General features: G+C 44.1%; 1 protein-coding gene across 1 annotated transcript; it reads left to right on the top strand.

The window, feature by feature from the left end:
• The first annotated feature begins 5,986 nt into the window (after positions 1 to 5,986).
• On the top strand, positions 5,987 to 7,171 carry LOC149142295 (uncharacterized). Its single transcript, XM_089451446.1, has one exon. It carries the CDS (start codon positions 5,987 to 5,989, stop codon positions 7,169 to 7,171), a length of 1,185 nt encoding a protein of 394 aa, XP_089307572.1.
• Positions 7,172 to 13,449: the final 6,278 nt, after the last annotated feature.

Raw genomic sequence — 13,449 nt, 5'->3', positions numbered from 1 at the left:
TTGGGAACAAGTCTTGGTATTTGTAGAGTAACTCAGTGACCTTATCAACCATGGCATCGTCCCAATAGTCCCCAAGCTTTGCGTACGTTAGCTCTGCCTTCGTTCCAATGCTGACCTACTTCACTTTTAGCGGCATGGTGATGTCGGGGTCTTCAAGTGATGGTCCGTGAATCTCGCGACAGCCTTCCGTTTCTGAAATGTCAATGTTCCGTAGGTCCTCATCCTCCTCCTCAACATTCACGTTATAACACTCCAGTGCATTGCTTTACTATGTCGCCCATTCTGGCTGAAGTACTCCCATTGGCTCCTGTGGTATTTTGGAGATAGCGATTTTACTACTTGTAGCGCATCCTCAACAGTATCCGACCAACTATCTTCAAATGTGAACGTTAGCAAAAAACCCTTGCGCAAGACATCCCATTCTCCCGTACCATGGCGTAGCTCCATCTCAGTATACCAATTCATGGGTATGACGTTCAGAGTATGGTAGAATAAATGTACCCATTCAAGCTGTGGCTCTTCCCCGTAGACCTTGGTCCATTTTGCAAGGTGCATGTGTGGATCATCTCGTCTGTCATATTTGTCGACTAGCCATATTTATGGTTTCCCAAATTGTAGGCACATCATTTTTCTGCATCCGTGCCAGTCCTCAAAATTTCCTTGATGCGTACCCCACCATCATGTGGGTGTTGCACACAGTGACCAATTCAACGCATCAAACCGCTGCTGTTTTGGTATTTCACTTTCAATTTTTCTTAGAAATTCATCTACCACTAACAATCCATCATATGTCGGTAGCTCCCTTGCCTCTGTTGTCACACAATGTAGTGATCTAACCATTATGTTGCAATTAAGCATTGTTACTTTGTGCAGTTGATTCTACCATCGCTTTATCTCTTCATATGAATCTGAAGTGCAGGAGCTTTCGCGGTCCCAGGAAATTCTTCCATCTATAGTCACATTCACCCAATGTTCTTCTTGCACAGTTATCTTGTAAATACAATCGGGATCATCATCGCTATCATCTTCGCGCACTGGTTCAGTGTATTGCGCTCCTTTAGCTAGATCTAGTAGTACTACTACACGTAGTGACTTCTTCTCAAAGATCATTTTGCACTTCTTTAGATTTATGACTCTGTTCATATCAGTAGCCCAGTGTATTCCCAATAGCACGGGATAGGGATTACTGTCATCGACAATCTCTATCACTTAAAAATTTTCCTACATGCTCGCACCTTCAATATCGACTATTACCCCTTGCAATCTTCGCATGGGAAAAATATTCTATTGGTTCGCCATTCGTATCTGAATAGGGGACCATTGTAACGTGGGTTTTCCCATGCGTTCCCATGTTTGCTTTAGTAGTACATTCACGTTCGAACCTAGATCCAGGATTACCTGATCCATTTCATACTCACCTATTTGCGTTGTCAACCTCTTTTCCCTTCCTGTGCATAATGCATGCTTTCCAAGTTTCTGGACCACTTGCAGTTCTCCTGACCCCACGCACCTATTGATCAGTTCATGTAGTCCTTTGATTGCCTTGCTATCACACAACAATTTCATGCATGTCTCCAGAAAGATAGTGAGCATTGAAGGATCCATCCCTAGTTCTAGTTCATCCTTACTACCTAAAGTGGAGGCCTCCACGAAGCTCTTCTTAGCTTCCATGAATGTCTCCTTCGCGCGTTCTAGATCAAACTTGGGTTCCTTTGTAGGAGCCTTACAAACCCACACACTTTCTTCTAGCTACTTCCCTTTATCATCTCCCATGCTCATATGGCTCCTAAGCATCATGTTTACATTTGGGTCTTCTTCGCGCGGCTCAGACTTCATCATTTGTAAATTCTAGGTCGGAGGGGGCTGGAGTACCCCCTTTCCGCGCATCCTCGCTATCAGCGAAGGCCAGTCTTCTACCTCATAATCAAACTGAGTACAGTACGAGCATGATATTATTGTCAGGTTTGTACAATCATGGGCATAATGCTCTGGGCCTCCACAATTGTAACAAATTAGTTGTTCGCGACCCCTCCTGGCCCAATTCTACCTCGACCCCGACCGCACCATTGAAACCCAGCTTGCGCCATCCCTATATTTGGGTCGAGGGCTCGCGTTTCGGTTTGCACCCTATAGGCAGGAGTCTGATCCATCATTAGTTCATAGCTTCGATAGGTCCATTCGTCATGGCCTACTAACCTACAAAAATTACGAAACAATTGTTGGGACGTCTGCATATACTTCTGCAACAGATGACAATTATCCTTGGTGTGTTTTCCTCCTATATGGTAGATCGTGCACCATAATGAAAACACCATGCTTGGCCCTGTCTGTGCCTCAGTTCTTATGGGCACCAGCCCTCCTCCTGCCAAGTAGTTCACAAACACTGGATAGTGGTCCTTGTTGTGCCCTTGGGCATTGCATTTTATGTACCATACTTCCTCATGCACCTCTGGCCGAGCTGTCCTATCCTGGCTCAAAATTTTCATTTCGAGACACAGATTCTGCAGCTATGCGTGGATTTGTTTAACTCCCAACCCAGGGTCTTGTATAGGGGTCTCATGTAATCTCATTGCCATCTCCAACGCTTCAGCCTGGATGGAAATTTTTTGCTGTGACAGCGTCATCCTTAAGTGTGTCGTAAGTGAGGCCACAAACCATGCATGATGTTGTGCATCCGTTAACGTCATATTGGCTTCTTGGATCGTATTCTTTAGTCTTTGGTCCAGATCCCAAGGGGTCTCGCCCGGGAGCATCGTGATCTCCTTAAACCTGATGATTGATTGTGTTTCTAATTTTGGCCTGTTAAATTCCCTGTTTAGCACAACCTGGATCTTTGAAATTCCTGCGTTCGAGTGGTCATTGGAATGCTTGATACACCATGTTAATGTGCGATCTTGTAGGGCATTGACCAGCGTATCTTTTTTAATATTATCATCCATGACGCCTTGTGCTTCCCATACTACTCTTACCATGAACCAGAATTGGTCCGAGTGTTCATTTCCCACTCCTATGAATATTGGTAGTTTGATCGCACTTGCCATACTGAACTATGGTGGTGGCAGGGGTGGGGTGGGTGGAGATGGAGGTGAGGAGGGTGAGATGGGTCGCAATGTGGGTGGAGGTGTTAGTTGTGGAATACACTACCTTATCAGACTAACTGTGCTTCTCAGAGAATCTTTCGCGAGCTCTTCCTCGCTTTCCCGCAAGGGTGAAATTAAGGGTCTATTTTCCAACTCTTCACTACTTCCACTTCTGTAGATCTTCCCACTTCGCATAGTCCCAAACATCAATTTATTCACAAAACCCACTTTTCACACAATAGAATCTTAATCCAAGTGTTCAAAGATTTAATATACTTACCTCACCGTCCCTTGAGAAAACGTTGCTCCACCTCACTATAGCTGATAGTCATGTCTACCGTGAACTCAGTGATAAATCCTCCTATTATTTGGTTGAGCCAATGATCCACAGCTGATGCAATATTATCTCCCGACGCTTCTAGTCTGCGCACTAATTCTGGAGTCCACACTATTGGTTTGTCAAGCGTACACCTTCCCTAACTGTCTGCTAACTTCGCGATCCATTCTTACAGCTCAGAGGGAAAGGATGCAAAGAAAATTTCGTGGATTTCCATATACAAGCAATGCTCCAACCACTGTGCCTTAGATACTCACAGATATCTATTCTCTTGTGCCATGAACTCATGGATATTCTTGTGTAGCCACTCTTCAATTTCATTCTTTGTTTGATTCCAGTGGCACGACATCAGACACCCTTTATGCAGATCCCAGTCCTCGCAACGAAACCATTTGTTGGCTTGTATGGGCCTGACCCAGGTTCAAAGGTGATTTAGCTAAGTAAATCCTTGTATTACTGGCCCTTTCGGAAGTAGTCTATGGAGCGTGGAATGAGGTCTCACCCGAAGTTGTTGGAAATAATACTGAGAGGGGGGGTGAATCAGTATTATTAAATCAATAAAATGTTTTCATTTCCATATTAAGATTCATATACGCGAAAACAAAGGAAAGAGGAATTCTAGGGGATGAGCGCAGGAGAAACGATGACGATGGCTAGCTAGGGTTTGCCATATTTGTGGGTTTCTGAGCCTGCGAGATATCCCTGACCCGCTCCCCTGGACGCATCTGCCCTTTTGATGGACGATCTCATCCTTTAACACAGTCCCCTGACATCTGCTCTCTGACCTACTGTCACTGGAACATGCTGCTCATGGGAGATTATGAAGCTATAGATTACACTGCTGACCTCTGGAAGGTGTACCTATCTGGTGTACCCCAAATGCTTTACGAGGTATGTATAACCAGGCTTCTTTTTCTATTGGGGATCTGTCGCTCCCTTGTCCGGCATCTCATTCGATCCTTACACCTTCCCGGCATGACCTCTCTTCTCCGATGACCCTCAGAACTATGGTGGAATGCGCTCCCTCATACCCTCCCCCTCCTTCTTTCTCTGCTTCTGTTCCGGATCACGTTCATACTGCACCGCCTCCCATCTCTTTCTCTATTTCACCGTCTTCAGATCCCCTCCTTGGAGGTCACCCATGTCATCCTTCTCCCTCTGATCCGTTTAGAACTTTCGGCGGCTTCGTTATCCCCACATCCTCCTCTGTCCCTTCTCCTGTCTCAGGAGCCTCCCCGCTACCGCATTGAGCGCGGAGTTCACCACAGGACCCTAAACTAAAAAGGAAGAACAGTTGTTTCAAGTCCAAAGCAGAGGATGTCTTTCTCAGACTGGAGGAGGATGTCCAGTGGGGTGAGATTATGGATCATTCCGATAAAGTCTTGGTGGGCCGAATAAGGGGTCGGAAATACTCGGTTTCTCGATTGAAGGCATGGATATCTGATATTTGGGGACTCCATCTGAGGGATCCCCTCTTAGTACAGATATTAGCTAGAGGTTGGTTTGCAATAAAATTTGTCCTTGCTGAACACACAGACTGGGTCTTATCTGCTCATTGGCATTTCCAACATGCCCCAGTCCTCCTTAAACGTTGGACTCCAATGTTTGACCCCGAATCGGAGCTGATCGGCACTGGACCTATATGGATTCGGCTCCCAGGCCTCCCTATACAGTATTGGTCTGAAGATATCTTCAGAAGAATCGGGAATGCATTGGGCTCTTACTTGGATTATGATCGATCCTTCATCCATACAGGAGTGATGACATATGCTCGTATTCTCATCAATCTAGACACCAGGGGTGGCCTTCAAGAACACATCTCTATACACTGGAGGGACTTGGCGCGCAAACAGATTATCGATTACGAAGGGATCCCGTATAGATGTCGCCGATGTCACCAAGTTGGACATCTATACCGGGATTGCCCTCTACTTCACAAGGGTAAGCAGCGACCACTAGAAGAGGCTACTGAAGTTCCCCCTCACTTCCCTGATCTACAAGCATCGGATGCGCCTTCAACAGAGCAAAACCAGGCTACTGATGATACTCATGACCCTCTGGGCAGCACTATTGATCCCACTTCATGTCCTTTATCTGACCAATCGCAAGCGTTTCCTCATCAGTTGGGTGATAGTTCATCAATCCCTCATACCTCTTCCCCTACGGCACATCCATTTCCCTCTGAAGAAACTGCTCCGCATCCGAACCTTTGCCCTCCTCGATCTGTCCCTCTTTCGGGGATTCCCCCTCCCTCCCTCTATTGCCCCATTCCACCTCCGGCTCCCGCTTCTCCCCCTTGTTCGCCCTCCATAATCACTCCATCCATATCCACCTCCCTTGCTCCATCCCCCCCGCTTTCCCCTCGATATGCCCTCAGATCCAGATCTAAAGACAGAGGTGGAGATGCTTTCGGCCTTGACATTATATCAGCTCCTATTAAGCAATCTCGTGGTCGACCATCGCGTATTTCTAAAGCTAGACATACTGCCGATGCTGAAGTTGCCATTGGGCGACAACAAACCATCCCCTGGGCCCTTAGAGCAAAGCATGGCCCTGCCCCTCTTCCCTAATGAAGGTACTCTCTTTCAACTGCAGGGGTTTTGCTAGTTCCCCCAAGAAATTAGCGCTTAGGAGATTGCTCTTCATATCTCAACCAGATATCATTCTACTTCAAGAGACCCTCTGTCCTGCAGACACTCTCATCCAGTCCTTCAAATCTTGGATGCCATACTGGACATTTCATGCTATTGATGCATCAGGGAGATCGGGAGGTTTAGCTATTGGGATCCTCAACAAAGCTATCAAGATCAGTAACATTTGGGGCGGTAGGGGCTTCATAGGCCTGGACATCTATGTACTCTCTATGGAAATGAACCTGCGTATTGTCAATGTCTATGGTCCATGTTCTAGCAGGGCTCCCTTCTGGAGTGCGCTACTTGAATCTGACCTATTGAAGGAGGACAATATATTGCTTGGTGGCGACTTAAACTTCTCAATGGGTCAGTGTGAGTCATGGGGACACTCTGCCCTGATAGACCCTTTATCAGACACCATATCCAACCTGTTGGAGGAGCATCACTGGGTAGACATACCCTCTGCCAGACTACAACATACCTGGATGAATAACAGAAGTGGGAATCAGAGTTTGGCTAGAAGATTAGACAGGTTCTTGCTTAAGGAAACCCTCTATCACCATCTTCCTCGCACTAGGCAGTGGGTCGGCTCCGGTGGCATCTCCGATCATCGCCCTATCTTTCTGGAGACAGCTGACTCCTATGACAGAATCAAGAGCCCTTTTAAATTCAATTCTACTTGGTTAAAGGATCCCTCCTATATACACTTGGTCACCGAATATTGGCAGAACAATCCAATTCGTGAACAGGAGGAACTCTCGGCCGGATTTGTGAGGAAACTAGCCGAATTAAAGCGCTTGTCTAAGCATTGGGCACACCAGAAGCAGATCAGGGACGATCACACTTTAATAGAAGCTGAAAAAGCCATTGTAGCATACGAGACTTCTTCTGATGGCATCTACACTATTGAAGGAAGCAAAGAACAGTTCAATTCCCTCATTACCGAGCGCACACAGATTCTGAAATGCAGAGAGGAAAGCTGGCGGCTGCGCAGCAGGGCCATATGGCTTAACGAGGGAGATGCAAATACTACTTTCTACCACAAGTTCGCCAATGGTCGAAAAGCCATCAATTCTGTTTGGGAGCTCAGGGATGAACAAAATCAGTCTATTACATCCTAGAGGAACCTGGCCTGTTTAGCAATCAATCATTTTAAAGGCATTTATACTGCCCCCAGAGAGGCAAACATCCTGGAGATCATGCGAGTGGCAGAGAATTTTCCCAGATTCGTCCTTCAAGATGATACAGAGGAGCTCACTAAGGCAGTCACAATGGAGGAGCTTGAATCCACAATTAAGTGGTTCAAGAAGGATAGAAGCCCCGGTCCTGATGGCTGGACCATCGAATTCTACATTGCATTCCTTGATCTGCTGGGCAATGATCTCCTCAATATTATTAAGCAAAGCAGAAGATCTGGTAGGATTTCATCAGCTATTAAATCCACCTTCATCGCCCTCATACCGAAAGCCAATCACCCTTCATCTTACAACGACTTCCGCCCCATCTCCCTCTGCAACTGCCTATACAAAATCATCGCTAAAATCATCTCCAATCGTCTTAAGCCCATTTTATCTCGCCACATATCCCCTGAACAGTTTTCTTTCCTCCATCATCGGCAGATTCATGAGGCCATCGCCACCACTCAAGAGCTCCTTCATACTCTCCATACAAAAAAGCAAAAGGGCCTGATATTAAAGGTTGACCTGTCAAAAGCTTTCGATAGAGCCAACTGGCTCTACATCAGGCTTCTTCTGACTCATCTCGGCTTTCCCTATAGCTACACTAAATGGATAATGGGCTGCATCTCTGATGTGCCCTACAACATTCTTCTTAATGGTGAAGCCACATCCTTCTTCACCTCTGAACGAGGGCTCAGGCAAGGTTGCCCATTATCACCGCTTCTATTCCTCCTCATCATGGAAGGTTTGAGTCGGCTTATCATATCTGCCCGAGACAGGAATCAACTCAATGGCATCAACATCTCAGAGTACCTTCATCTTACACACCTCTTGTTTGTCGATGACATACTCATCTTTCTTAATGGTTGCACAGGTGACACCACTACTCTCCAGAACATTTTTTCTCTCTTTCAACAGGCCACTGGCATGCAGATCAATGAGAACAAATCCACAATTACGGTGGTTGGCTGCTCACAACATGAATATACCTTCGCTCTACAGCGCTTCCCCTTCATCTCTTTAACATTATCTGAAGGCATCAAATACCTAGGGTACAGATTAAAACGCGTGGGCTATCGGATTGCAGATTGGTCATGGTTAATAGCGAAGGTGGAGAAAAGATTACAGGTTTGGTATCACCGATATCTTTCCAGAGCCGGTAGATTGACTCTTATCAAAGTAGTCATTGAGGCCACCCCAGTATACTGGATGACCTTGGCATGGATACCTCGGGGCATCCTGAGCAGATTACAATCCATATGTGCTAAATTTTTATGGAATGGGCATCATACAGGGAAGAATTTTGCCTGGGTGAATTGGGCTACCATAGCAAAACCCAAGCGATGGGGAGGCTGGGGCATTAAAAACCTCAACTTCTTTGCAAAAGCGTTGGCTGCCAAACTTGGGTGGAGCCTCTTGACCACGGAAAGCCTATGGACTCAAGTCGCTCAGGCAAAATACACCAAGCCAACGCACCTTATGGACTGGTTACGTCTTCAACACATCCCGGGCAGAAATACTTCAAATATATGGAAAGCAGTCCTCCAATCATTGCCGCTGTTGAGGGATGGAATCACCTGGCGCATCAAAGAGGGCAACAGTGTCAGGATTGGAGTGGATCCGTGGGTCGGGTGCGGTAATTCGCACAGGTTACCAGATGAGATTTTAACGCACCTCCATGCCAATGGCATCACTCATATCTGGAAAATTGGGGATAGGGCAAACACCACCTTCCTACAACAAGCGTGGGCTTCACCTCGCACATTAGAATTACCTGAACGTTGGCATCCTGTATGGCGGGATTATACAGAAGCTTTGTCGCAGGCCCACATTCGACTTACTGACGGTCATGACGAATTAATTTGGGCAATCGCACCCCATGGCACCTATTCGCCCAAGTTGGGATATATCACTCTAATGGAGCCATATAAGCCCACGGTTATTCTCCCTGTCTGGAAAGCGCTCTGGAAATTGGATGCTGCCCCCCGAACTCGCCTCCTTATGTGGAACATCCTTGCTGATAAAATTCCAACAGGTATCAACCTCATGAAGCGCGCTTTCCATGGGCCGTTCAGATGTCATTTGTGCCGATCAGGTGAGGAAAGCACTGCACATTTGTTCCTATTTTGTCAGGCCACAGTAGCATTTTGGCAAAGCATAGTTATACACTATCCATCCCTCAAGCCCTGGCAGGGATAGAATCTCATGGATACATGGAGCGACTGGTGTCGATCCCACACAGGCAAATTCGTCAACATGCCCTTACTTGTTTGCTGGGCAATATGGATTGCCCGAAACCAGGTTATTTTTCAAAACAGGGAGCCACAGTGGCCTGTCATTCTGAGACACACTATAGCAGATTTTGATTTACTTCCCACAACTATACCAAAAAATACCACGCATACCTTCAGACAAATCAACTTGGATAAATCGAAGCCTTGGGCGTTTTTCGACGGCTCTGCACAAGAAATAGGCTGCGGTGGTGGAGCGCTCCTTTATCTCAGCGATACCCATTGCTACAAAATTCAGATAAATCTGGGTCATGGTACCAACAATTTTGCTGAATTATGTACAGCAAAGCATATCATCCACTTTGCCATACAGAAACATTGCAGCCATCTACAGTTATTCGGAGATTCTCAAATTGTTTGCAATTGGTTGAACAATACAGCACACTGCCATACATACTCTCTGAGCCACATTCTCCTAGAGACAAAAAGGCTGATAGCATCATTGGAATCTTTCAACTGCAGCCACATATACAGAGAACAAAACACCGAGGCGAACCAACTTTCCAAAGCAGCTACTCATATTCAAAGGGACGGCTGGCTCATACAAGAGGACATTGATGGATCATCCCATCAATACTACCACAGACCTTTCCACGATATTCCATAGGTCTGGGCTTGCTCCCACACACTATCTATGATTTTTTGTAGCTCATATGATCAGCTGTATTTTTTATTTTTACATCAATTTTGTAGCTGTACTAGAACTGTTGGGTTCTCTGCGCAGAGCCGGAATGTGAAAGTATTATACGGGATTTAGCTGTTAGGACTCCATATCAGACGATAATCATTACACAATCTTGAATGCAACTGCATCTGTAAAATGTAATTTCTCCTTTAATAGAAGTTACGATATTTTCCTTATGGGAAAAAAAAAAAAGATTCATATACGCTACTTCAATTAAGGAAAACCACGTGTATATGCAACTGTGTGTAATGCAACAAGCGTATATCCAGTAAACTTATGATTTAGTTAGTTGATCCTTAGTGAGTGCATCAGAACATTATTAACCATATGAACAGTAAATAGGAGCAGTAAAATAGAACAAATCATCACACACAAGAAGCACACATGAACACCATGATGTAAGGTGGAAACCCAATGTGGGTGAAAACCACCTCCTGCAAGTCATCTCAATCTTCTTTTTAATAAGAAACTTCTTTATAAAATAGTTCTATACTGGTGCAGTCTTATACTAGTACACAATCTTCTACTTGCAGAAGGCTACAACCTTCTCTCGTTCTCCAGACTCTCCTAGAATGGAGCTACAACCCCCTTAGCAATTGTACTAGCCGATCCATTTACTAGTACGTAGGTGACGACCTACAAAATGCTCCAACCTTCACTCGTTTACCAGCTGCTACTGGAAGGGAGCTACCACCTCTTAGCTCTTGTACTAGCTGATGTACTAGTACGTAGGTGCCGACCTATAGAAGGCTATAACCTTCTCTTTCTTCCTCCAGGTACCACGTTTCATAAATTTTCGGACTGGATACTTCTGAAGCACAACACCATAATCTAAAGGCCACGTTTCATCCAATTTTCATACTGGACCCATCAAAAACATTAAAGCACAAAATCAATCACCATTGCAAAACACTTATCAACTACACCTACATCATCAATCTCTGAATCACCCAATACTAAAGCACTGAAACCTTGTCAGAACAGACAAGAGAACTCTGCAACAATAACCAGATCCAACTGCAACTTCAAATATCATGTCTCATAATGTATACGCTACTATGATGAATCAAACCAGTGTACATACGTGCTTTCACCAAAGCCAACCTGCGTACAGATCTGCAAATATTTACTCATAACTTTGTAGCTTTTCTAGACATCAGTCATACCCAGATCATAACATTCATACAATAAAATATACGTCAATAATTCAGATCTAGTCTATCCATAAGCAAACCATATAATGATAAAACATTCCAAGCCTTAAGATTTCCAAGCCTTAAGATCTCGATCCATCATTCATCATCATTCACATGGGTGCATCTTTGGTTTAGATCAATCATAGCATCACAAACCCATAACCAGCATACTAGATCTCACACTTCATAAGATATTCATCACTTCTCAAAATTGCCTTTTCCTAATGATCTTCTTCTCCTTTTATAGTCTTAGGCCTTACTCAATACCATGGTCCAAACCATTTAGAACCAATACTAGAGACCCAATACCTGGGTTCAACACTTCAGGCGCAATACCAAGGACCAAAACGATAGGTCTAAATACCACGGACCCAAAAATAAGATATCCCGCATGTACACGCTTTTTCGTGCATGAAACTGCATGCATATGCATATGCGACTTTTGATCAGCAATCCCACGTGTATACGCATCTTTGTATATAGTGAACCTGCGTGTATATCCTACTTGGTGTATAGCAAACCTGCATATATACGCAACTTGGTACATAGTGAACCTACGTATAACATGCATTTTACGCAACTTGGTATATAGTGAACCTGCATATATACTCTTCTTTCTACATTTTTGTAGTCTGATCATCAATTCTTTGCTACTGACCTGCTGCACTATAATCTGTCATCTTATCATCAAGGACAACACTTGTATCATAATGCCAACAATCTCCCCCTTTGGACTTAATGGCAAAGCTAACTTGTCATACTGAGAACTGTCATCTGATTCCTTTGAGTTGTCCTGCATCCCATGTATTCTGTCACATCTAATATCTCTTCTGTAGATTCAGCTAGATATATATAAGTGAGTTGTTCTTCTACGAGTGGGTTTCCATCAAGTACAAAACATGCATCATAATGCCAACAATCTCCCCCTTTGGACTTGACGGTAACAACACCAAATCACTCTCCTCCTTTGACATCAAGGGCAAAAGGCGGACCAAGATATTCTCTTTCTTTGATAAACATTCCGCTGTCCATACTCCCCCTGAGTACCTACTGAAATCTCTGAATGATCTCCCCCTTTGTATATACCAAGGTGTACCAATCTGACCATGCTCCCTCTGAGTACATGCTGAAGTCTATGCTCTACTAAAGTGTGTCGTTCATGCTCCCCCTGACTATAAGCAAGGTCTGCAAAAAGATGTTCTACAAGAAGAACATGACTCTATCTTAAATGACCTTCCTATCACCAAGGACTCATACATACATCCATCTCCCAACCCAATGGGGATATACCAATATTGACTCATCCACCCAACCAACTGGGGATATGCCAGATACAAAATGTTTATACATGACTGAACTATTACATCATCCTTCCCATGCATAGTGGGGGTACAAATTACATCATATGACCAAAAGGGATTTATCAAATGATTACAATAGATAGATACAAACTATTACATCATGAGTCTTGATATGACCTTTACATTACATTTAAAATAGAGACCAAACATCTAAATAAGATCATGATAGTCATCAACAACTATCATACACAATGTATGATCTTCTCCATAATCATCTGACAACAGCATCTAGACCAGCAAAAAGGTATGTTTGCATCAACTCATCCTTTTGAATAGAATTCTGCATATGGCATACAAAATCATTCACATTATATCATATGTGAAAAACACCATAGCCATCTCATCAACATCAAGATCTGCATGATCCAAGTATCATCACATGGGAATATTTGCATCAGTCAACATATGTAAGTATCAACCTATCATCATATAGGTAAGAACTTATCATCATCATGTCTCCAACAATGAAACTTTGAGTAAACATTCATGTATCCAGCACTATGTATCTTGAGCTCAAGATCATTTGTCAAGACTTCTTGATATCATCAACAGCAACAATCCTCATCCACATGAGCACCAAGAACTATAGGAATCCTGCATCATAATTGTATTATATGATCTTTATGAATATGATGACAGTAGCATATGAGTGACTCATCAAGTGTATTCAAGATTTGTACTTCTCCTT

This window comes from Pinus tabuliformis, chromosome X (genome assembly GCF_031772625.1).
Source record: "Pinus tabuliformis cultivar Carrire ecotype Pingquan chromosome X, CPIR1, whole genome shotgun sequence".
NCBI lineage: Eukaryota > Viridiplantae > Streptophyta > Pinopsida > Pinales > Pinaceae > Pinus > Pinus tabuliformis.
The sequence above is the reverse complement of the archived record's forward strand: the minus strand, read 5'-3'. Positions and strand labels throughout refer to the sequence as shown.

What these genes read in the sequence shown, in the direction of transcription:
- LOC149142295 (XM_089451446.1), top strand. Translation starts at nt 5,987, where the DNA reads ATGAAGGTACTCTCTTTCAACTGCAGGGGTTTTGCTAGTTCCCCCAAG.